This window comes from Lipotes vexillifer, unplaced genomic scaffold (genome assembly GCF_000442215.2).
Source record: "Lipotes vexillifer unplaced genomic scaffold, Lipotes_vexillifer_v1.1 scaffold753, whole genome shotgun sequence".
Lineage (NCBI taxonomy): Eukaryota > Metazoa > Chordata > Mammalia > Artiodactyla > Lipotidae > Lipotes > Lipotes vexillifer.
The window spans coordinates 446,500-473,674 of NW_006783618.1; the positions used below are offsets into that span (position 1 = coordinate 446,500).

Genomic DNA, 27,175 nt, shown 5'->3' on the forward strand with positions numbered 1-27,175 from the left:
GAAAGCATTTAAAGAGAGATTTAAATTAGGATCTGTATATTCAACTGAAAAATTTTATTGTTTTCTACCTTTTCAGTTCTTTGAACCAAAATTTCAGAGGATATTCAAGAACATTTATATTAATACTTAGAAACATAAACTTGTCTCATAAATCTGTCTGTATAATGTAAGACTTCTGAATATCAAAAAGACAATATAACAAAGTGGAAAGACAAGCCGTAGACTAGGAGAAAATAATGTAAGTGACTAACAAAGAGTTAGTATCTTACAACAGGAAAAAGACAAACAACTCAATAGGAAAATGGACAAGTCAGGAATAGGAATAGGAAGGCGAGAATAAGAATCTTGATTGGTGACAAACGTGAAAAGGTGCTCAAGCTCCCTTGTCATTTAGGAATATAAAGCAAAATATGATACCAATTCATATCATCAGTGTTAGTCAAATTGCAGAGCTACTGGAACACGTGTACACTACTTATAGGAATATAAACTGGTACAACCACTGTGGAAAACAATTAGGCAATATTTGGCAAAGCAGAAGATGTGAAACCCCCTGACTCAGCAATTCCACTTCTAGGTATGTAACTATTGAGAAACTCTTGCATATGAAGACAAATACAATTTTGCTTTCTGAAGCACTGTTTTGCAATAGCAAATAGTTTGAAATGTAAATGTCCATTAACAGCATAATGGATGAGTAAAGAAAGAGAAGAGCATTCAATCAAAGAGCGTGGGTTTCAACAGAACTGCAATGGTTTATTTCTTTTAAAAAAAATAATCAGAGCAAAAAAGGTTGGGAAGTAGGTACACACATATTACTTTTCTGTTTCCCATGTTTTAAATATTCCATCAATAAAAAACTAAACAAAAACCCAAAACACAAGCTTCAGTTCTTCATAGTTCAAATTCATTATTTTGAGTCTTACTTTTCCCCAAAAGCTTTCCTCCAAAATTCTGCAGCATCTGCTTTAGTAATCCGAAATGTGTCTCCTTGAAAGAGTCCACTTGGAAAGATTCCTTTTAGTTCTGCCAGCATGTGGCTGAAGATCAGGGACAGTTTGGTTAGGTTTCGCCTACAAACGATCAGAAGTGCAATGATTAAATGAACATATAAAATTATTTTTATTTTAAATGTGCTGAATTCACTACACCAGGTGTGTAATTTATAATGCAAGAAAGACTGCTGCATTCACTAGGTCTACTCCTTTCCCTCTGTTCAATGTTTTATGGTAAATAAGAAAAATTTAACAGTAATCTATTTTAAGACTTTTAATCTTACATTAATCAGATCTAATAACTGAGCATAAACTTACATGAACAAACTTACTTTTTTAGGATGACAGGTAAAGAGGACTCAACAAATAAGTGTAAGAAGTTGTACACTGCTATAACCATTCACTCACAAAAGAAATGTTAGGAAAGCAAAATATATTATTTCCTGCTTTGCATGAACTAATCTGGATGTTTAAATTACCATAACTCATCTAAATTAAAAATAAAGGCTTCCCTGGTGGCGCAGTGGTTAAGAATCCACCTGCCAATGCAGGGGGACACGGGTTCGAGCCCTGGTCTGGGAAGATCCCACATGCCACGGAGCAACTAAGCCCATGTGCCACAACTACTGAGCCTACATGCCACAACTACTGAAGCCCACGCACCTAGAGCCCGCGCTCTGCAACAAAGAGAAGCCACCGCAATGAGAAGCCCATGCACCACAATGAAGAGTAGCCCCTGCTCACCCCAACTAGAGAAAGCCCGCGTGCGCAGCAATGAAGACCCAACACAGCCAAAGATAAAATTAATTTTTTAAAAAGTCGATTTTTGTCATACAAGTGGACTATGAAATTTCAAGTCAGTTCATGATCAATTTTATTGCCTAAAAATTCTCTTTAGTACAGATAGATTTTTCTCTTTTAATGCTATACTGGAGGGTCACCACTAGTCCAATCTTTGTCTTTCCTGGATAAAATGCTGCACTAAGTCTCTATAGCCCTAACTTTTCTGCAAAACACTGCTGAAATCTTTCTAATTTCTAATTTCTAATCAGCTTTTCAACAAATCAGCTTCAGTTTTTTGATATTTGTCTTCCTGCACTTGTATCAAGTTATATTCTTTCTAGTTTCCTATTTCTGAAAGCACCTACAAAAGTGATAAAATTAATATTCTTTGAAGACAGTCTAAAATAATTCATATGCTAAATAGCTCAAGTAAGATAAAAAATACAAGCACTTATCCAATCCCTAAACTCCATTAACTGTTTTCCTCCTGGTACTTTGAGAGCCTTCAATTATTGCTGGTTAGGACTTCTACTATTTTACCAAAGAGGAAACAAAAATAGAAACTATCGAGAATATATCACAGATAACATGATAGAAAATCTGCAAAGCACAAATTAGTCCCAATGACTTCCCAAAGACTTCTGCAGGACACCAGACTGCACTCAATATTTATATAACATTTTGCCAAATGTTAATCTTTAAAGATAAGCAGGAGAGAGTCCATTATTCCCTTAAGATATGCTAAGCTGTTGAGAACCTACTATGTGTAAAGAGCTACGCTAAACAGTATAGCAGAAAAACGTGTATCAGAGAAAATACTGGGTGGGCCAAAAAGTACCTTCGGTTTTTTAAGGAAAAATAAAAGACACATTTTTCATTTTCACCAAGAACTTTATTGAACAATGTATTCACCCTTTTGTTCCACTACCTTCTGCCATTTTTCAGGCAACTTCATAATTCCATCTTCCCAAAACTTTTTATCTTTTTGAGCAAAGAACTGTTCTAGGTGCCTTTTACAGTCTTTCAGGGAATTGAAATTTTTTCCATTAAGAGAATTTTGTAAAGACCGAAATACATGGAAATCCGAAGGTGCAATGTCTGGTGAATATGGCGGATGAATCAGAACTTCCCAGCCAAGCTGTAACAGTTTTTGCCTGGTCATCAAAGAAACATGCGGTCTTGCGTTATCCTGATGGAAGACTATGTGCTTTCTGTTGACTGATTCTGGACGCTTTTTGTCGAGTGCCGCTTTCAGTTGGTCTAATTGGGAGCAGTACTTGTTGGAATTAATCGTTTGGTTTTCCAGAAGGAGCTCATAATAGAGGACTCCCTTCCAATCCCGCCATATACACAACATCACCTTCTTTGGATGAAGACCGGCCTTTGGTGTGGTTGGTGGAGGTTCATTTCGCTTGCCCCACAATCTCTTCCATTCCACACTATTGTACAGTATCCACTTTTCATCGCCCGTCGCAATTTGTTTTAAAAATGGAATGTTTCAGTAGAGAATCGCATGCGGAAATATGGTCAAGAAGGTTTTTTTCGCTTAACTTATTTGGAACCCAAACATCAAAGCAATTCACATAACCAAGCTAGTGCAAATGATTTTCAACGCTTGATTTGGATATTTTGAGTATGTCGGCTATCTCCAGTGTGGTATAACGTTGATTGTTCTCAATTAATGTCTCGATTTGATCACTATCAACTTCAACTGGTCTACCCGACCGTAGCGCATCATCCAGCGAGAAATCTCCAGCATGAAACTTCACAAACCACTTTTGACACGTTCGATCAGTCACAGCACCTTCTCCACACACTGCACAAATCTTTTGTGCATTTCAGTTGCGTTTTTACCTTTCTTGAAATAATAAAGCATAATATGCTGAAAATGTTGCTTTTTTTCTTCCACCTTCAATATTAAAATGACTACACAAAAATTCACCAATTCTGATAAGTCTTTTTTAAATGCACACTGATATGACAGCTGTCACATACAATCTAACAAAATTGTTTTGAATGAAGTTAAAGACAACCAAGTGCTACTAGAGCCATCTTATGGAAAAAACTGAACGAACCTTTTGGCCCACACAATACATATATCATACTCCCAAGGTTACAACAGAACTCTTTCTGCAAGAAACAGGTTTGAATCTTACTTCTTCCTGAAAATGTCTTTCCTTAGCTTCTCCAATGTCATCCTCTCTTGGTTCTCCTACTTGCTTTTGTTCTTCCTTTGGCTATTCTTTCTATTCTCCTAACGTAACTATTTCCCAAGAATTTGTTCTCCATCATTTTCCCTTCTTTCCCTCTTGACTCTTCCTTTGCAATCTCAAGGCTTCAAAAACTGCTTTGCAAAAGATTCCCAAATCTTAGGCCTTAGTAGCTTTCCAACTGCCTACTGCATTTCTCCATTCAAATGCTAGCACCACAAAGCAACACATTCAAAATTAAACTAATCTTCCTTGGGGATTGCGGGGGGGCGGTAATAACAGATTTTGGGAATTTGGGATTATCAGATACACACTACTACGTACAAAATTGATAAACAACAAGGACCTACTGTATAGCACAGGGAACTATATTCAATATCTTGTAATAACCTATAATAGAAAAGAATATGAAAAAGAATACATATATACAACTGAATCACTTTGCTGTACACCTGAAATACTGTAAATCAACTATACTTCAATTAAAAAAAAGAAAAACAAACTTGTTAATTGTAATTAAATAAATCTTTATACTTCTGAAAAATAAATAAACTAACTTTCTTTCTCAAACCTGCTCTTTCTTCACGTTCTCTATTTTCTGCATTTAATGACAACACCATCTTACTTCCCACAAGTTCAGAACCTTAGAGTCAGTCATCTTAGCTGCCTCCATTTTCTTTATTCTCCATATCTGACTTGTCAATTTGCTAATCATTTGTTGTCAATCCTACCTTTGAATTTGTATTATTATTCTAATATGCACTCCTTGCTACCTGCGCCTACCTACTCCATAATTCAAACTTCCGTCTTCAGTCTATTCCTGTGCACGTTCAATCATACCACATATAACTGCCTTTCAAGGAGGGGGGAAAAACAATTTCTACAGTACCAGTGGGACAAAATTCAAACTCAACTTTGATTTTTAGACTTTCCACTAACCTGGGTCTAACCTACCTTTATAACTAATTTCACTAGTATATTCTACTCAAACTGAACATTTTACCTCTTCTTATACATACTACCCTTATTCACTTTTGCACCTCTGAACCACCGCTTATTTGTTCCTTAGTCTACAAAAGACCCAGCTTAACTGTCATTTCCTAAGAAGCCAGCTAGAAGTAATAAACCTCTAAAATACCCCCAGTATTTTCACTGAAGTTCTCTTATGTCATCTGAACCCATCTTGTACTACAGTTATTTGTGTACATGAGGGATGAATTCATTTCTCATATATATATTTATATCCCTTTGGCATCTGGCATAATTTCTAACCTTTATTATACCTTTAGAAAACATCTGACTGCATACTGTGTGCTAGGCACTAGGGATGGATACAACAATGCAACAAAACAAAATTCCTGGTTTTATAGCATTCACATTCCCATGGTAGAGTATCAGGTAGTAGGAGAAAAAGGCTTTGAAGAAAAACAAAGGAGGGTATGAGAAGAGAGGCATGTTAAGATTGCCGTTTTAGAGGGGGTGGTCTTAGGAACCTCTCTTATTGTTGATTTTTAAACCAATTCTGAAGAGAAGGCAGGAAGCGAGTCTTTGGATGACTGGGCCATGTCAGCATCTTTGACTCTAAATAATTTTCCCCTGAGAATCTACCAGGTATCCAGTACTATGCTAGATCAGAGATAAAATATACATACCAAAATATAATGGACAAAATGTTTTAATTTGTGAAGTAAGCCACAAAAAGGTGAAAGTTATTGACCGCAAAGATGTAATGGCACCAGGTGCCTAAGAGCATTTTGAAGTGCTGACTGAAATAGTTACTGAAAATCAATTTAAGACACTTTCATACTCAAGAATGCATCCCCCAAAAAGCCAGCTTACATTTCTTAAAACCACCAGAGATGTGGACTGTAGGCATCACACTTCTTAAAACGAAAAAAAAGAATCTACAAAAGGCCATGGGTCAGGGTATTTTGAAAGTGGTCCAAGTTTAAATTCTGTTTCAATAACATTTTAAGGCCTTAGGCTTATGGCTCAGTGTCTACAGTGTATAGGGCAGAATTTAATCAGCAAAATCTGTCTAAACATGTAAACTTAGAACAATGAGGCATGATAGATATTTGGGCTTATTAAAAGTAAGCAATACATTTCAAAACTCTGTCAGCAGTTACTTCAATTCATACAATATGTTCTAACATCTCTCCAAATATCCACAAAGAAACACAACTGTTCTATTTTTTGTAAATGCCCTGAAGACAAAACTTTTCTTTCTTTGAGTAGCAGCAAGTAGGATCAATACAAGCTTTTCTTTAACTCAGTATCTGAGGAAGGTAATTTTTACTATCTTTCACGCTAACCATTTACATCTAAGTAACTGCAAATTCTACTCTATAGCTTCCATCTTCCCCTTCTCTTGTCCTCTCACAACTTCCCCATAATCAAATGCTGATTCAGTATGCAGTGTCAATTTTTAAAAAGGTTCAAGACTGCTGTGAGTTCTTTTCCCCCTACCTCAGGTCCTACTCTAAAAGCCAATGTACCTTTGTACCTCAGGCCTAAAGTAATGGTATACATTTTCTTGTGCATAATTTCAGCCAGTAAGGGACTAAGATTTATATGTCACTAATATTTAAGTATATAAAAATTAAATGCACAATTATAGCTTCTGTTTCAGCTTCAAAAGTAGAAAGATAAATACAACCTGATAGAAACCACAATCACCATTTCTATACAGCAAGCAAGACAGTGTGGGAAAGTAGCCTTTATACGAATATGAGATAAACAGAAAACTCCTCAAATGATGCCAACCAATGCATTTTCTATTACACAAAATACTGAAAAACAAGCTGCCTTGTAACTCTTGGCCACAAAGTACCTTGCAGAGAAAGAGGAAATGGAAAAAAGAACATAGTATGGGGAGATATATTAACCCTCTATATTAAAATGTATTTATTAATGTTTAAGACAAGTATGGAGAGTAGTACCATTCTTTTTTGTTTTAGTGAGAATGTTCCATCACTTAGAAGTACAATAAAAGTTTCAAGAAGAAAAAGACTGTTGAGAAGTGAATATTAAGAGACAGATCTTCTTGGACTTCCCTCGTGGCGCAGTGGTTAAGAATCCGCCTGCCAATGCAGGGGACACGGGTTCAAGCCCTGGTCCGGGAAGATCCCACCTGCAGTGGAGCAACTAAGCCTGTGCGCCACAACTACACCCGTGCGCCACAATTACTGAGCTTGTGCTCTAGAGCCCGCAAGCCACAACTACTGAGCCCATGTGCCACAACTACTGAAGCCTGCACGCCTTACAGCCCGTGCTCGGCAACAAGAGAAGCCACTGCAATGAGAAGCCTGCACACCCCACGAAGAGCAGCCCCTGATCGCCACAAGTAGAGAAAGCCTGCGTGCAGCAACGAAGACCAATGCAGCCAAAAATAAATAAATAAATTTATTTAAAAAAAGAGAGAGAGGTTGAGCTCTTCTAGAAGAATATTAAATGATGACTTACAAAACAGTCAGTCCAATGTATTCATAAAGATATTCTCAGTTATGGTTACTTTTTCTGAAACTCCATTTTGACAGTCAGAGATAAATTCTATAACTGACAAGCATGCTCTGTTTATCCTTTCTACAAAGGAGTACCTGAAAATATATATAATAATAGTCAAGACAACTAGAAATCTAAAATGTATTTCCTGATCTAGCATTAATTTATTGTGTCCTGTGACGTTATTTAATCTCTCTGGGCCTCCACTGATTCCAATGTAATGTTAGGAAGCTGGAACCAATTACTCTTAAAGATATCTTTCCATTTATAAAAATGTATAAATTTATGCTATGTCACTGATTTGAAACTGGAAAAGAAACCTTAACTTCAGCAGTTTAATTTCATAAGATTGAAGAAGACATGAGAGAAAGAAAGCTAGCACTTTATCCTTATGTGACAGACTAGAAATTATGTCAAGAAATAATAATTTTTAAAAGTATATTTTATTTCTGCCTGCAAAGAATTTAAATAAACTTATATCTTATGGAATTTAAATGAACAGTTAATTGTATGAACCATATATGGGGATAAATTAAAATAATGTTATCTACTCGTAACACTAGGGATCTGGCTAAATTCCAGAATCTGTAGTGAATCATTTTACTCAAAGAATTTTATCATTTCTGAAGAAATAACATGGAAACATCACAAATCATCTCAGCTATATGAAAATACTATCACATGTGAAAATGGTTCAAAGACTCAGAAGTCTTTTTGATTTTTAAAAAGAGAAGAAAGTGGAGCTTTCCTTTTGAAAACAATAATTTAGTTAATATGCATATAATTATTATAAAATTCTTCCAATTTCTGTTTGACTTGTATAATTAAAAAAAATTTTATAATAAAACATTGGGGGAAAACCCCAATAATCTATTTTAATAGTATCTGTAGACCCAATGATCCTGTACTTCCCAGCAGGTAAATTTCAGAATGATTAACACAATACAGTGATTGACAAACCGCACAACGTTCTACAATACCATTTTGGAGCTGTAAAATATTTCCCAAATGAGGTCACAATATAACTCACTCTTTGCCATTCAGCCATGGTGTGGGCTATAAAACCTACATAAATGATGATAAATAATTATACTGCTCACTAGTGAAGTGATCAATACTTTTAAGTATTTCATTTACTGGTACTATTTCAGTGATAACTGTGCTGCTTTTTCTATTCATTAAACTCCAAAACCTTACATGCAAACACTAGTGTCATCCAAAGAGTGCTGAGTGAGAACATACTGAGACGACATTTATAACTCAATAGCAGCATCCTCTGCTCACAGTAATCAGCTTTAAAAATAGATACAACGGAACTTCTTTCAACAAAGCTTCACAGGAAGTCAATGAAGTGCTGTTTAACTCTTATCTGCTTAAGCTGCTAAAAATAAAAAAGAGGGGTGTCGAGGCAAAAAGCACCACCTATTCAAAAAAATTCTAAGCCAATATATCTAAAAATATCAGTGGCCTTTTTCACTAAACATATTAAGTATATCTGATAATATACTAATGGTCCTGCTTCTGAGACCCCCAAGTTACATGGTAACAGATTACAACATTATCATTCAGAGCATTTTGAGCTGTTTCATAGAATTTTAAACCTAAAGAAACACTAATCTAATTCACCAGATACAAGGGAAGGCAGCAGCCCACATGAGAATCTCCAACATGCCCCTCGTACTTCTATCAGATTAATCTTAAAACACAGACTCAATCTCCTTAATCCTTCTACACCAAAATCCTCAATGACTTCCCAATAACCACAAAAAAAGTTCAAGTTGCTCTGCTTGTAAGTCAAAGCACTCACAATATGGTCCTGATTCACCTTTCTAGACATATACTACTCAGTATTTCCCAAAACATTCTATACTTTCCAGGCCCCAGGCCTTCAGTGATGGTGTTACATCAGTAATATACATCCTCTCCTTCTCTAATAGTTAACATTAAGAGCTTACTGTGTATCAGATACTTTGTTAAGCTACATGTATACCTCATTTAATTCTCATAATAATGCTTTGAAATAGAAATTACTAATCCTATTTTACAAGGAGAAACAAAGACTTAGTGACATCAAATAACCTGCCCAAGGTCACAGAGCAAATAAGTGGCAGAGCAGGTCTGTGATTCAAGAGCCCAGGCGTGCTGGTATGATACGTATTTCCTTTCCAATGACTATGGTTACCTAAGTCCTGCCCATTCAAAATTCATTTTAAATGCTATCTTCTTGGTGTGGACGCTAGGGGCAGGGGGGGCGGGCGGGGAAGGATTCCCGGTCTTCGTTCAATGTCTACTTTCAAACTCAGACACCCCACACCCACACCCCCACAGCATCTTGCTCACACTCTGTACTGGCTTCATCATGTTCTACTTTGTATCAGTTGTCCTATTCCCCAGCTGGATGACAACTCCTTAAGGGCAGGGGCAGTGAAGGTACCTTACACACTCTATGCCCTGCAGTGGCGAGCACACTGCCTTGCACTTAAGAGACATTCAATACATTTATAGACTTGAAAAATATTACTTATTTTTTAAATAAACTTTTTATTTTGGAATTTTAGATTTACAGGAAAGTTGCAAAGATAGTACAAAGCATTCCCATATACCCCTCATTCAGCTCTGGTTTCCCTTAATATATTACTGTCGTACATTTGCCAAAACTAAGAAACCAACATCAGTACAGTGCTATTAACTAAACCCTAGACTTTATTCAGGTTTCACCAGTTTTTTCCATTAACGTCCTTAACTGTCCTGGGATCCAGTCTAGGATACTATATTATATTTATTCGTCACATCTCCTTAGTCTCCCCTGGTCTGTAATAGCTTCTTAGTCTTTCCTTGTTTTTCATGACTTTAATAGTTTTGAGGAGTACTGGGGGTTAGGTATTTTGTAGAACGTGTCTCAACATGTAAAGCCGATGTTTTTCTCATGCTCTGACTGGGGTTATGAGTTTATGGACACAGTATCACAGAAGTGAAGTGCCTATCTCAACACATCATATTGGAGGGTACATGAAGTCCACGTGACATCACTAGTGATGTTAACCTTGACCACCTGGTTAAGGCAGTAAGTATTTGCCATGCTTCTCCACTGTAGTCACTACTGGAAAAGATTTATTTTTTCACAGATATATTCCTTCTTTCCTAACTCATGTAAAACAGATCACTTACACCCAAGTCAGTATTTTTAAATGATTAATGTGATACATTCTCATTAAAGCACACACCATAGAGACATAATATTTATAAGTTAATACCTTTGGTTTTAGTGTGGTTGGAAAAAAACAAAAATAGCTTAAAACTCATTGTGAACATTCAGCAAATGTTCACTAAGTTACATTAACTTATGGTACTATCATCATTATTTCCTAAAGAGTTCAAGAATATAATCAGACTTCTCTATATTTCAAAACAACCTTTGAATCTACTCAACCCAAAAGACAGCTATGTTAAGTTACATACACTGGAGCATCTGTCTGCAGCTAAAAGCATATTAACCCTGAGAACATGATTACTATTTCTCTATACCAGTTCCTTAAAGAACATACAAGCACATCAGTAACATAATACAGAAATCTCCAAAACTTCTCATACCCTCCCCGCAACAAATGACAAAAACCACCAAGCACTTTTCAGAAGTTTTATCCTGTGAACTTAAAAAATAAACTTAAAAGTATATAGATACATAGACAGACAAAGAAAATTATATGCTGAGCAAGAGACAGCTCTAATAAAATCTAATCAAGTGTATAGAAAGTATATCTAATTATCATTAATTATTTAACTCCTGAGTATATGACATATCAGACATCCATTTCCATTTAAATATACTGTTTCTCTGAACAAACACAGAGTAGCTACTAAACTTTGTTATTCTCAAAACTTGGGAAAGATAATGAAATTTTCTATATCTATCTGCATCTCCTCTGTTTGGAGGCATCAATACCAGAAAAATCTTCATCACTGCCATTTTCTTCAATATATTTTCCATGAAAAATAATCCTCAAGTTCAAGATTCTATGTCTCTGTAAAACTCTGGTATCAGCATTTTACTTATTTAGTTAGTATTTAATTAGTAGTATTTTTATCAAATTCAACATACTTTTATTAAAAAGCTATAAATAAAGACAACGTCAGATAACACAGGAAAGCAGGTGTTCCTGGCCCTGACTAGTTATCAAAGCAGACTCACATTTAGGCAGACTTTGGTGAGTGCAAGAGTGAAGTACCGATAAAAACAAAGAGTCACAAGAGCATGGGTAGGAGAAGCGCTAATTAAAACTAGTATAATTCAGGAGGCTTCTTGGATTTTATAGATGGGATTTCAACAGACAATATGGAAGGGAAAGGGATTCTAAGCCAAGGGAATGACCAAAGCAAAGGCTCAGTAGAAGAAAGTTCAGGGACTCGAAAATAAACAGACATGGCTAGAATGTAGAATCATGGTAGCATAGGATAAAACTGAATAACACAGGCAGGACTCAAAATGTAGAGATTTAACTACCGGGGTGAGAGATATTACAAACGCAGCAGGAAGTCATTAAGGGTTTGGAACTGGGGAGTGACATCGAATCTGTTTCAAGGCCATAAATGACAGCAAGCAGTATGAAAGATGAAACAGTGAGGACACGACAAAAGCAGCAAGCTCGATCAGGATGGTACTGCAGTAGAAAGGTAATGGGAGCCCAAACACGGGCAGTAAAATAAGACAGATTTGAGAGATACTGCAGAAATAAAACCAAGAAGATGAGTTGACTGAGTAGAAGAGAGGAGATGATGACCCTGAAACTGAGCCTGAGCAGCTGAGAGTAGGGTCTTAAAAATATATATATATTAATAAAGCTAATACATTTAAAGGACTTATTATGTGTCAGGCATTTTATATCTTTTATTATTTAATTAATTTTCATTCACAATCCTCTAAGATTGATTCTGCTATTATCCTCACTTTATAGATTAACAAACCTCAACTGAAAGAAATTAATCCAAGACTCAATCTCAGTAACTCACACCTGTCACCACTACATAATATTAACTGAGGGAACTCAGAAGAGGAAGTTGGTTTGCTAATGAAGAGGATACATTCAATGTTCAGACATGCCGAGTGTGAGATGTCTGAAAGATATTAATATGGCATGTCTAGCAGGCAGCTTGGGAAAGAGGAGCAAGTAGGGAAACAGATTTGTGAAATCATGTATAAGACTGTTGACACTGTTGGGAATGACCTGTCTGTCTGCTAATTCCCTCACACAGGATAATCAAAATGAAATAGAATTTTTACCAAATCAACATGTTGCACACCTTAACCTTAAATAATGCTGTAAGCCAATTATATCTCAATAAAATTTTAAAAATTAAGAAGAGGGACTTCCCTGGCGGTCCAGTGGTTAAGATTCCACTCTCCCAATGCAGGGGGCACAGGTTCGACCCCTGGTCAGGGAACTAAGATCCCGCATGCCACGCTGTGTGGCCAAGAAAAAAGAAACTTGAAAAGAAATTGAAGTACAGGTTTGAAAAGATTTGGAATTTCTCCCTTTGGGAGCAGGGGGGTAGGTAGTGTGATGGAGTCAGAAAAGGACAGGAGTGGCAGGCTTCTCTTATTTAAAACAAAAACAAAACCATGTGAAAAATATTTGGAAACACTGGGCAATCAATGTTCTAAGTGTGCCATATTCACCTTTATAAGAATATGGTGCTAATTTTTTTAGTTGTTCTCACATGAGGCAGCATTAATGCCACTCTTTGAGACCCAATCTTTGTTTCTCTGTATCTTCTATGCAGATGAAACACACTGAGTTGATGAAAACGCATTGAGTTTCTTAACACTTCTTCAAAGATTCTCAAATGCTAAGGGCTTCCAACACCTACTCAGCGGTATTTATCATACTTCCCAGCAGGAAAACTTATATGTAACTTAAGTATTAGAGGCACTGTGCAAAAGTAAACAACATTTACTGTGTTTACTAAACTCAGTAAAGTAAAACTCGTGATAAAATTTCAATTATTGTCAAAGGAGCAGAGGTATATTCATGAATGGGGGAAAATAAAGCGTAAGAATATACAAAAAATGGAGAAAAATCATAAATGTGTCTTGACTTGAATACAAGAAATTTAAAAGCTTCATACAAGTTCCAAACTAAACCTCTCATGACGAATTTGTAAAAATCTTCAGAATGCACAAACTTTAAATCTAACAAAATTAGAGACATAACTAAAAACATAAATGGTAATTTAATAACAGAATACAATGAACTCTATTCCAGTAATTTTCACTAATTTATTTCATAAACATTGAATGCTTACTATATGGCAAGCACCATACTTAAACTTATTTAGGGGAAATGGACTATTCCAAACCCTGAGTAAACCAAAAACTATTAAATAGAGCAGGTATCAAAATCCATTCCCTACTCTCACACATAGACACAGTCATATACACATGTGTGTACAAGCATGCATATTAGACCATGATGGTATTACGGAAGAATTTTTGCTATACGTTCCCCATAAAAGCTAACTCTTATTTCTACAAGCTGTTCAAAAATACAGAAAGAGAACTCTTCATTTTGATTACTTCCATAATCAAAGACCATGAGAAAAAAACTATATGCTAATTTCACTTACCAGAATAGATGGAAAAATCCTAAACAATTATTAAATAGAATCCAGTGAAGCATTATATATCACCCTAGATATCTGCCCCAAAGAAATTAAAATATATGCCCACACAAAGATTTGGACATGAATGTTCCTATTAGCTGTATTTATAATAGCCAAAAACTGGACACAACTAAAATGTACATCCAACAGGTGAACAGATAAACAAATTGTGGTACACCCATATAATAAAACTACTTAGCAAACAGAGGAATAAGCTATTCATATGCAATATATATATATGATTAATTCATAGAGCCAATGACTTTATTTCCACTATAGTTCAGTTGCCGCCTTAGTCCAAACCACCATCATCCTACCTGGATTACTGCATTTGACTCCTGACTGGTCAGTCATCTTGTTCTTTCTGGATTGCTTGGCAACGAGCTAACTAGGACCAGGGGCTCCTCCTAACATCTTCCCAAGGGACCTCTGCAGTCTCTAGTTACCAGACAGCTGGTTCTTAGCAACTCCTGTAAATAGGTGGCACCCAAGACTCACACTTTTTACCTCACTTATCACACTGACCCCCATAAAAAGAGAGAGTGCAGGGGTATACTGGGGTAGGTTGAGTCCCTTTCCTGGAGCCCAGTCTCATGATACAGCCAACTGTGCTCAACTCAAACACTCCTCTCCACAGGACACCAAGAGAATATGGCGTCTCTATACAGGATCATCCTTCCACCTATGAATTCAAGCCTGATGTTCACCTGCAATGTACTGAGAGCAAGATCTCAAAAATACTTGCTGAATGAATACTTGCATAAAGAAAACTTCAGTAGCCTGTGAACCATGACATTTCTTTTTTAAAAATTATGATAAAATATACAGGACATAAAATTTATTACTTCAACTATTTTGAAGTGTATACATTTTTCTTAACAATTTGCTCCCTCCCATAATTTTTCAATAAGTGTATAACTCTAATTTTTTTAAAAAAATCAAATACTTTGGTCCTGCTTTTTGTGAACCAGGCATTATTCTAGGTGCTTTCTAAACATTAACTTATTCATTATAATACTCACAACAATCCTACGAAAGCACTTTTAATGAGATATCTGAGGCAAAGAGAAATAACTTGTCTAAGGTCATATACTGAGATAGTAAATGGCAGAGGAGTCCATCTGGCGGATCCACCTCACACACTTAGCATCTAACACAACGACTGCTTTAACCTCACTGCGCCATACTACATGTTTACTGACCTGTGTGTGTGCCACTAAGTGAAAGTCACACTGAGAAACTGTGCAATTAGGCAGTATCTTAATCACTCACCTAGTCTATAAAACCTTAATCCAGTGATAAAAAATAAAATAGATAATATTCAGTCATATACAGGCCTAAAGAGCCCTTCACAAAAGTTCATGTCAAGAGAACTTAGCTCAAGCTCGCTGTTAACAGCAATAATGATGAAAGATTTCCTTTCTTAAGTGGCTTTTTAATCATGCTCTTTGAAGTTAGAACAGAAGAATAGAAGAAAAAGGATCACTATAATCTGGTTCAACATTACAGGGAAAATAAAACATTCAACTAATTATTTTAAATGTAAATAATATAAGAAAAATACCGTAAGAATAAGAATGAAACAAGTTAAGAAATATTAACTCTGAATACTTAAATCATTTAGATATATTTTATTAGACACTAAGCAGGATGAGTGTTTTGCATGTAAAGGAGTGGGGGGAGGGTTTAAACAAAGAGGAAAGAAAAATGTTAACGAACTTTTTTTATTCCATTTCTTTAACAAATTTAATACATAGGATTTAAGCTTTCCGAAGATAATATATATTCCAGGTTCAATACACAGTAAGTAAAAAAAAATACATTGCCAGGATTCAAGTTCATAATGCTTCTAACATTTTCACACTACTAGGTACCTCTAGCAAGCATTTGCTGCTTTGTCTACTACAGCCAGGCAAAAAAAAAGAAAATTCTTGTAGCCAGCTTTTGAGCTTGTTCTTTAAGATGTTCTAATTTAAATGCAGTTGTAGACTTCACAAGTATTATGGTTTTAGAGCAAGTCTCGGTTGGCACTATTAGAGCAACGTGATTAGAAAAGGCTTTTGCACATTCTACTTGACATTCACTGCCTACTTCTCTATACTGCTCTGGTTTTATAAAAGTCATCACTGATGCTTTGAGGGGAGGCAGGGGAGGGTACATTCTCTCTCTCTCTTTATCTGCATAATCAAGCCTATGCTCTATTAGAAATATTTTGAGTGAAATTCTCTTGCTATGTGAATACCTAATGCTGTAGTAAATCACAGTATTGATATTTTTTGTGTTCATATGACATGCCTATTAAAATGTTTTAACTTCCCCAGTTTATGTAGTTTACCATTTCATATACTACTTGAAATATGGCCTCCATGGGATCATTTCTGCAATGTGAAACGAACTACACAATCATCATTCCTTTACATTCAAACAAAGAAAACCAAAGTAATTGGTAATAAACATGTGGGAGATTAGCTTAAAAAAAAAAAAGGCCCTGGCACTTACTACCTGTATGTACTTGGGTAACATATTCTAACTCTCCGAGCCTCAGTTTCCACATTTATAAAGTGTAAAATACATAAAGGCAAAGGCCATGTTCATTTTGTTCAACATAAAAGAGAGAGTGCCCAATTAATATGTGTGGCGAGGTAGGGAGCGAGTAAAGACTAGACCACATTTGAACTTTTCAGGCATACAGCAAGCACGTAATATTAATGGCATCTGAATTTGCAAAAATCCCAAATTAAATTTTAGACCGAGACTCCTGCTTTCAGCCAAGAGGGAACTGCAGGGACTGGATTTACCCTCCTTGAAAGAACTGAAAAATTGGACAAAACATATGAAATAATGGTTTCCAGACAGTAGATATCATGCAGCAGAGGACTGTGATCCCTAAAAGAGGGGAAACAAATGGAAGTGAACTCTATGACTGACTGAACTTACTGCCTGGAGTTTCTAGGCCTCAGAACTGGGAGGGGGAACTCAGGCAGAGCCTGATAGTCTCTTGAGTTGAGGAGACAGAATTGTGAGTCTGGGGAAACCACGTCAGTTGGAGTCCTCAGTACAGAATACAAGAGAGGAGAGAGCTGCATAGAGAGAGGAAGCTTAGGAGATCTACAGCTGAGCACTGATGAACACAGGGAAAGAACCACCTGAAAGGAGTACAGCAAACACTCCCCAGTTCTCATAAAGGTGAAGGAGGTGGGTGGAAATCTGTAGATGGGTAGAGCACGGGTAGAATCTAGCATGTGGCTAGATTAAAAGCTATTCATATATCCAGAGAAAACTCTAATCTGAAAAGATACATGCACCCTAATGTTCACAGCAGCACTATTCGCAATAGCCAAGACATGAAAGCAACCTAAACGTCCATCAACAGATGTATGGATAAAGCAGATGTGGGGTGTGTGTGTGTGTGCGTGTGTATACACATACATATACACACATAATGGAATATTACTCAGCCATAAAAAAGAATGAAATAATGCCATTTGCAGCAACATGATGGACCTAGAGATTATCATACTAAATGAAGTAAGACAGAGAAAGACAAATACCATATGATATCACTTATATGTAGAATCTAAAAAAATGATACAAATGAACTTATTTACAAAACAGAAATAGACTCACAGACATACAAAAAAAAAACTCATGGTTACCAAAGGGGATAAGGGGCGGGGGAAGATAAATTAGAAGTTTGGGATTAACATATACACACCGTTATATATAAAATAAACAAGGACCTGCTGTATAGCACAGGGAACTGTATTCAATATCTACAATGGAAAAGAATCTGATAAAGAATATATATACACACATACATATAGAGAGAGAGAATTACTGCTGTACACCTGAAAATAACATGACATTGTATTACAAAATTATACTTCAATTAAAAAAAAGGTTAATTAAAAATAACAAAAGCTATTCTGGCCTTGCCTAACAAAGTTTAAAAGGATCAAACTATTCAGCTGTATCCCAGAACACAGCTCAAGAATATTTATAAGAATACAAGGTATCCAGCACCTACCACAGTAAAATTAACAATGTCTAGCATCCAATCAAAAATTAGCACACATGCAATGAAGCAAGAAAATATGACTTAGTGAGGATAAAAACAAATCAATAGAATTAAATCCATGAGTGACACAGATGACAGAATTGACAGACAAGGATATCAAAAGTTATTATAACTATATTCTATTTATACGAAAAGGTAGAGAAACTCTTCTACATGTTAAGACATGGAAAACATAAAAAAGATCTAAATCCAACTTCTAGAAATGAAAACTAAAATGGAAGGGACTCGCAGCAGATTAACTACTGCAGAAGAAAAGATTAACTGACTCAAAAACACAGTGATAGAAACTACCCAAAATAAAACACTGGGAAAAAAGTGAGCAGAGCACCAGTGGCCTGTGGGACAATATCAAGTGGCCAAATATATATATAAATGGAGTCCCCTGAAGGAGAGTAGAAGGAAGGGAACAAAAGAATTTTTTTCTGAAGAAATTATAAGATAAAAATTTTCTGAAACTATAAATTTTAGATTAAAATAGTACAAAGAGCAGGTTATGACATTGTCATATCTCTTTCCCAAGTCCAAGGAAGACATTTCTATTCCACCCAGGAAACTTTATCCACTGAACCCCTCAAGACAACAAACTAAGCAGCTACAACCTATCCACAGGACCAGCAATTATTCAAATCTATTTACCAGCCTTGATATTCTGTTCCCTTGAAATGTACAATGGTTCAAACATAAAAAGGGGTAAGATTAGCCTGTCTTGTGCCAGAATTATAAAGCAGTATTGAAACAGTATAACAAGTCTACTCTTTAAGAGATTAGAAGGAACAGTACCAAAATGACAGCAGCATTAATCACTTTCAAAAATGGCTATAGCATTTCGAAATGTGGACATCAATATAGCAGTTGCGTAAGTGTGTTATGCAATCCCTAGGAGTCCTTGAGACCCTTTCAGAGGGTCTGCAATGTTAAAATTATTTCCATAATAATATTAAGACACCACACGATTCATCTTTTCCACTGTGCTGATACTTGCATTGAAGGCACAAAGTTGGGTTGAGTCTGCTGGTGCCTTAGCTGAATCAAGGCAGGAGCACTGAACTGTCCATGTAGGCACTGTACTCTTCATCATGACTTGCAGTAAAAACAAAAATAAAATGCTAGTTGCACTTAAGAATGTCCTTGATGAAGCAGGAAAGACCATTAATTTTATTAAATTTTGAATATTGAGGACATTTTTAAAAACATTGTGTGTGACAAAATAAGAAGTACATGAAAAGCACTCCTGTTGTAATAACAGTTGTCCTCAGGAAACGCATTTGTACAATGTCTTTTTCTTGTCGTTTTAAAAAAAATTTTTTTATTGGAGCACAGTTGATTTACATGTGCAACGTTTAAATAGTTGAAGCAGTCGCTCTTTTGGTGGAGCACCTTTTTTTGTAAAGCACTTAAACCATTTTTTAGTGTACAATTCAGTAGCATTAAGTACATCCACACGTTGTATAATCATCACATCTATCCATGTCCAGAATTTTTCATCATTCCAAACAGAAATGTTAGCAGTAACTACCTACTCTCTCTCAACCCAGCCTCCTGGTAACCTCATTTCTAACTTTCTATCTCTATGAATTTGCCTAGATACCTCATATAAGTGTAATCATACAATATTTGTCTCTTTGTGTCTGATTTATTTCACTTAGCACAATGCTTTTAAGGTTCAGCCACGTTGTAGCATATATCAGAACTTCATTTCTTTTTATAGCTGGATAATATTCCATTGTATGTATACATCACGTATTGCTTGTCCATTCATCTACTGAGGGACACTTGGGTTGTACCTACCTCTTGGCTACCATAAAATGATGCTATGAACACGGGTGTACAAATATCTGTTCAAGTCCCTACTTTTGATTCTTTGGGGGTAAATACCTAGAAGAATCACTGGATCATATGGTAATTCCATTTTCAACTTTTTGAGGAACAACTAAACTTTTTAAACAGTGGTTGCACTATTTTACATCTCCACTAGCAAAAGATGAGGGTTCCAATGTCTCTTCGCCAACTTTTGTCAGTTTCCCTTTTTTTCATAAGACATTCTAATGGGTGTGAAGTGGTATCACGTGGTTTTGATTTGCATTTCCCTAATGACATTGAGCTTCATTTCATGCACTTATTGGCCAACTGTATAACTTCTTGGGAGAAGTGTCTATTCAAATCTTCTGCTCATTTTTGAATTGGGTTTTTGTGTGTGTGTGTTCTTCTGTTGAGTTGTTAGAGTTCTTTACATACTCTGGATTAAAATCCCTTACCAAATACACGTTCTGCAAAAACTTTCTCCCAATTTGTGGGTTGTCTTTTCACTCTCTTGTTAGTGTCCTTTGATGGATAAAGTTTTAAATTTTGATGAAGTTCAACTGATCGATTTTTTCTTTTATTGTCTATGCTTTTGGTGTCATAACTCAAGAAATCATTGCCCAATCCAAGATCATGAAGATTTTCTAAGGGTTTTTATTTAGCTCTTAAATTTAGGTCTTTGATCACTTAAACTTAATTTTTGTATATAAGGTAAAAGTCCAACTTCATCCTTTTGATTGTGGTTATCCAGTTTTCCCAGCACAATTTGTTGACAAGACTTGGCATCCCTGTTGAAAATTAATTGACCATATGTGTGACGGTGTATTTCTGGGCTATTTTATTCCATTGGTCTGTATGTCTGTCCTTATGCCAGCACCACACCATCTTGATTACTGTAGCTTTGTAGTAAAGCTTTGAAATCAGGAAGTGTGAGTCTTCCAATTCTGTCATTTTTCTAAATTGTTTTGTTTTGTTTTGAGGTCCCTTGAGATTTTTTTTTTGGCTGCACTGGGTCTTTGTTGCTACGTGCAGCCTTTCTCTAGTTGCAGCAAGTGGGGGCTACTCTTCGTTGCAGTGCATGGGCTTCTCATTGCAGTGGCTTCTCTTGTTGTGGAGCACAGGCTCTAGGCGCGCGGGCTTCAGTAGTTGTGGCACATAGGCTCAGTAGTTGCGGCACATGGGCTTAGTTGCTCCACAGCATGTGGGATCTTCCTGGACCAGGGATCGAACCCATGTCCCCTGCATTGGCAGGCGGATTCTTAACCACTGTGCCACCAGGGAAGTCCCACCGAGATTCTTAATGAATTTTAAGATTAGCCTGTCAATTTCTACTAAAAGGGCAGCTAGAATTCTAATAGGAATTGCACTGGACCTCTAGATCAATGTGGGGAGTACTGCCATCTTAACAATACTAAATCTCCCCAATCTATGACATGGAATATGTTTCCATTTATTTGGTTCTTTTTTAACTTCTTTCAGCAGCATTTTATTGTTTTCAGTGTACAAGTCTTTAGCCTCTTTGGTTAAATTTATTCCTAAATATTTTATTCTCTTTGATGCTATTATAAATGGAATTGTTTTCTTAATTTCATTTTTGGATTGTTCACCGCTAGTGTGTAGAAAGAATACAATTGAGTTTTGTAAAGTTTTGCATTTGATCTTGTATCCTGCAACTTTGCAGAACTCAACTATTGGTTCTAGTAGTGGTGGTTTTTTTAGTGGATTCCTTAGGATTTTCTACAAATAAGATCATGTCATGTACAAATAGAGATAGTTTTACTTCTTCCTTTTCCTTGTGGGTGCTTTTTACTTCTTTTTCTTGCCTAATCGCCCTGGCTAGAACCTCATATGTTGAATAGAACCTATGTTGATTAGAAGTGGTGAGAGCAGACACCCTTGTCTTATTTCTTATGTTAGGTGGAAAGCTTTCAGTCTTTCACCATTGAGTACAATGTTAGCTGTGGGATTTTCATACATGGCATGGAATACCATTCTACTTAAAAGAATGACTAATAGACAAAGTATGGTTACTCATACTCGAGTATTTGGCAGGCAGTTTCTCCAAAATAAACAAAGTGACCTGTCACCTCAAGGAAAACAACTGATAGTTTTTGTTGTCAATGATAAAACTCAAGCTTTTAAGCAAAAATTAGAATTAAAAAAAAAAAAAAGCCTATCCTCCACTATGAGCTTAACAGTTTCCAAATAAAACTTTTCTAATGATATTTGATTAATGAATGTGATTGTAGAATGATGTGTCAACACTTGAAAATCTACATAACCTAGTGAACCAATATTTTCCAAGCGACCAAGGTATGATGCTACAAAATCGTGCATGGGTAAAAGATTCATTCCAAATGCAAGACAGACCAATGAATGTTAATGTAACAAGGTATAAAATGTTCACTGAGGCGGTTTTAAGAGATTTGCAAAAATGTAAAACTACTTATTTTTTTTAATATTTTCCAGGGAGTTCCCTAGTGGTCTACTGGTTAGGATTCCAGGCTTTCACTGCCGTGGCCCAGGTTCAATCCCTCCTCGGGCAGCTAAGATCCTGCAAGCTGTGCGGCGTGGCCAAAAGGAAAAAAAAAAAAGAATTGAAAAATATTTTTTTCCATTAAAATGTCTTCACGTTTAAAAAAATGTTTTTATGTCAACATGTAATGGGCTTGTTACTGTTATTATTAAATGTTAATAGTTATTTTAAATAGTTTTCAATTTCTCGGTTTTAATACTGAATATAGTAAATATTGATAGATATAACCCACATACATGAAAGTTGAGGTCCTCAGTGATTTACAGAGTGTACAGGGGTCCTGAAACCAAAAAGCTTGAGGAGAAAACTGTATTAATTAACAAATGCTCTACACAGCAAAGTAGGTATTTGATTTAAAGCAAACAAACAGTACTTTAGGCACTCATTCAGCCAACCCCTACATTAGAATTTCTTAAGATCTTATTATCACATATTAACAAACCACAGTAACTTATGATTGGCTGGTCTGCAAGCACTGTCATATTAGAGTTGTACAGGATGGTTTTGAGAACTAAATGTGACTTCTTCACCATCATGAAACCTCACGTTCTCCATTTTAGCCCAGTTTTCTAGCCTCTTAAGCTGGGAACTTAGGACTTTGACTAGGTTCACTGAACTCAACTGAATCTACCAATCATGTTACTACAAGAAATGGGAAGTTTTCCAGGATTGTCCTTGTGAATCCAAGCTGCCACCTAAGAGGTATCACATCTTTTTCTTCGTTTAAAAAATAATTTGGTTGAGGGCTTCCCTGGTGGCGCAGTGGTTGGGAGTCTGCCTGCCGATGCGGGGGACGTGGGTTCGTGCCCCGGTCCGGGACGATCCCGCGTGCCGAGGAGCTGCTGGGCCCGTGAGCCATGGCCGCTGAGCCTGCGTGTCCGGAGCCTGTGCTCCGCAACGGGAGAGGCCACAGCAGTGAGAGGCCCGCATACCGCAAAAAAAAATAAAAAATAAAATAAAATAAATAATTTGGTTGATTATATATTAATTATAGAAAATTTAGAAAATATATAAACAGAAAGAAAATTTAAATTACCTCTAATTCCAGTACCTAGAAATAAGTACTGTTGATATTTTGGTATCATTCCTTCCAGGTTTTTTCTATATTTCTTACTTTTTACAAAAATGAGATCTTATTAGTTATACATACAATTCTGTGGTCTCTTTTCTTCTCCTTTATAGGAATATTATAGTCATCATGCTGTACATTATATGCCCAGGACTTATTCATCTTATAACTGGAAATTTGTACCTTTTGACACCTTCACCTATTTCTTTAATACATTGTTTCCTATCATTAATCTTCATTGACAAAAAATTTTTAGTGTCTACATTGTACACCATATCTTCTCTTGTTTATGTAATTCATCTTACGTTGGACATTTAGGTTGTTTCTAGGTTTTGCCTTTCATATACAACATCTAAATGAATGGCTTTGTAATTGTATTTTAACCCAAATCCCTTTTCTGTTCTTTCTGATAAACTTCTAAAAGTGGAACTATTGAGCAAAATTCTAAATCTTTCTATATAAATCACCCTCCAGACAGAAAGGCTAAACCAGTTTCATTCTACCACAACCAGGTATGAGAGGACTCACATTCCTATACCCTCCTTTGAAACACTAATTATAAGTAGATTTTTCCTTTTGTTGTGTTTGATTTTTCCCTTTTTTTGCCAATCTTGCAGGTCAAAAGAAAATTATTTTATGACTAACAAATTGGACTGTTCTTTAATATTCATATTTGGTCTTTTATGCTTCTTCTTTCATGGATTATTTATTTCCTTTGCTAATTTTCTATTTAGACAGAATTTGGAGGGGGGGAAGGGAGGATACTTATTTATTTTTCTTTCCTTTTTTTAAATTGAAGTGTAGTTGATTTACAATGTTGTGTTAATTTCTGCTGTACAGCAAAGAGATTCAGTTATACATATACATACATTCTTTTTTATATTCTTTTCCATTATGGTTTATCACAGGATATTGAATATAGTTCCCTGTGTTATACAGTAGGACCTTGTTGTTTATCCATTCTACATATACTAGTTTGCATCTGCTGACCTCAAACTCCCACTCCATCCCTCCTCCACTCCCCTTCCCTTTGGCAACCACGGGTATGTTCTTTAAGTCTGTGAGTCTGTTTCTGTTTTGTAAATAAGTTCATTTGTATCATTTTTTTTAGATTCCGCATATCAGTGATATCATATGATATTTGTCTTTCTCTGTTTGACTTACTTCACTTAGTATGATTATCTCTAGGTCCATCCATGTTGCTGCAAATGGCATTATTTCATTCTTTTTTTGTGGCTGAATACTATTCAATTGTACATATATACACACACACACACCACATCTTCTTTATCCATTCATCTGTCAGTGGACATTTAGGTTGCTTCCATGTCTTGGCTTTTGTTTTTTTGTTCGTTTTTTTTTTTGTTTTTTTTTTTTGCGGTATGCGGGCCTCTCACTGTTGTGGCCTCTCCCGTTGTGCAGCGCAGGCTCAGCGGCCATGGCTCACAGGCCCAGCCGCACAGCGGCATGTGGGATCCTCCTGGACCGGGGCACGAACCCATGCCCCCTGCATCGGCAGGCAGACTCTCAACCACTGCGCCACCAGGGAAGCCCCCATGTCTTGGCTTTTGTGAATAGTGCTGCTATGAACATAGGAATGCATGTATCTTTTTGAACTACAGTTTTGTCCAGATATATGCCCAGGAGTCAGACTGCTATTATCATATGGCAACTCTATTTTTAGTTTTTTGAGGAACCTCCATACTGTTTTCCATAGTGGCTGCACCAACTTACATTTCCACCAACAGTACAGGAGGGTTCCCCTTTTAGAGAGAATTTTTTGTTTTTGTTTCTTTATTCCTTGCCTACTACTTTAATCTATTCTCTCCCTTCTTCCTTTGTTGTGCCTCCTTTTAAATCTGCTTTGCTGACTTCTCTCCCCCGCCAGATGATTTTGCCCACTCTCATGGCTTTAAATACTATTCTTGAACATCACCAAATTTCTATCTCTATTCCAGACCTCTCCTTCTGAACTCCAAACTCTAATATAGCCAACCAATTGCCTGCTTGACATATCACCTTAGATGGCTCATGAGAGTATCTCAAACTTAAAGTTGTCCAAAATGGAACTCGTAATTCCCCTCTCTCAATGTGCTTCTCCCCACATTTGTACTCTGAATTCCCCATTTTAGTAACTGCCACCACCAACTGACAGAGTTAATGACCACAAACCTACATCCTTGATTCTTCCCTGTCATCTTTTCTCACCCTTCTCTTGTCCAATCCACCAGCAATTCTTATTTAGTCTAGCTCCAGTGCACCTCTTACTGGTCCACTTTTCTTCTTTTCAACTTTTTCATCCTTAGTCTATACTATCCCATCTCTTACCTGGTATACAGCAGTAACCTTTTAACCTATCCCTCTACTTCCATCATTGCTACCTCCACAAGCCTAATCCGTTTCCCACACAGCAGCCAATACTATCACTGTAGAAGAAAAATCAGATCATGACTTTCCCCTGCTTTATACCTTTCCATGGCTTCCCATTACACCATCTATACACTGGCTCAAACCAGAAACCTACCCAATCCATTAGCAAATCATGTTATGCTAGCTTTAAAACACAGCAAGTTCTGTCCATTTCTTTCCATCTCTACTACCACCACTTTGTTTCAAGCCATCATCATCTCTCTCTTGAACCAAAAAGATACAGGAGCATGGTGCTGCCCCTTTCCCAGTTGTAAGAAAGGAATTCCTGGGCCTCCCTGGTGGCGCAGTGGTTGAGAGTCCGCCTGCCGATGTGGGGGAAGTGGGTTCGTGCCCCCGTCCGGGAGGATCACACATGCCGCGGAGTGGCGAGGCCCGTGAGCCATGGCTGCTGAGCCTGCGCATCCGGAGCCTGTGCTCCGCGATGGGAGAGGCCACAGCAGTGAGAGGCCTGCGTACCGGGAAAAAAAAAAAAAAAAAAAGAAAGGCATTCCTAATGTAAGTGGGAATCTTTTCTCACCAAGCCCAAACTCCTCAACAAAAAGTTCTAAGCCGCCATTATCTACCAATAGGATTTGGCACACTTGTTGAAACCTATTTTCAGGGTGCTAGGGAAAAACTATAGCAGTACAAATACTTCTGTTAGCTTGTGAATCACCACTCTTCCACTGGAGGATAATCTGGAAACCAAAAGAATACTAGTTCAGTGGTTATAGCTTGGAAACTAATAGAAAACGAGAGAACATAAGGTTATAAGCATCATGAGAGCTGTTTACTGTTCTATCACTATTCTTAGAGCAGTGCCTACCACAGAGAAAATACTACTGTTTTTTCTTTAATGAATGGTTAGCACATAAGCTTTTAGTTACTTCTGAATTATTCCTGGCTGAATACAACAAAACCAAATTTTGAAAATTTCAGTTTATAACTACTTCTAAAAAGACAACATAATTACAACAGAAAAGTTTAATCTTACTTCCAAGACGGATACAATAAGACAATGACAATTTAAAATTAACTGCACTGTATAATCCCATTCAGCTTCTACTATAACATTCTGTGCTCTAACGAAAACAGGCACAAAAACGAGAGTTAAAGATAAAAGGCAAGAAAGCA

At 36.5% G+C, this 27,175-nt stretch overlaps 1 protein-coding gene across 1 annotated transcript in view; it reads right to left on the reverse strand.

The window, feature by feature from the left end:
- CBL (Cbl proto-oncogene) overlaps window positions 1-27,175 on the reverse strand; it is an 81,825-nt gene that overhangs the window by 27,144 nt on the left and 27,506 nt on the right. Inside the window, exon 3 of the mRNA XM_007456276.1 lies at window positions 927-1,073. Within this exon, the coding sequence (XP_007456338.1) occupies window positions 927-1,073 (147 nt within the window). The remainder of the gene's footprint in view (window positions 1-926; window positions 1,074-27,175) is intronic.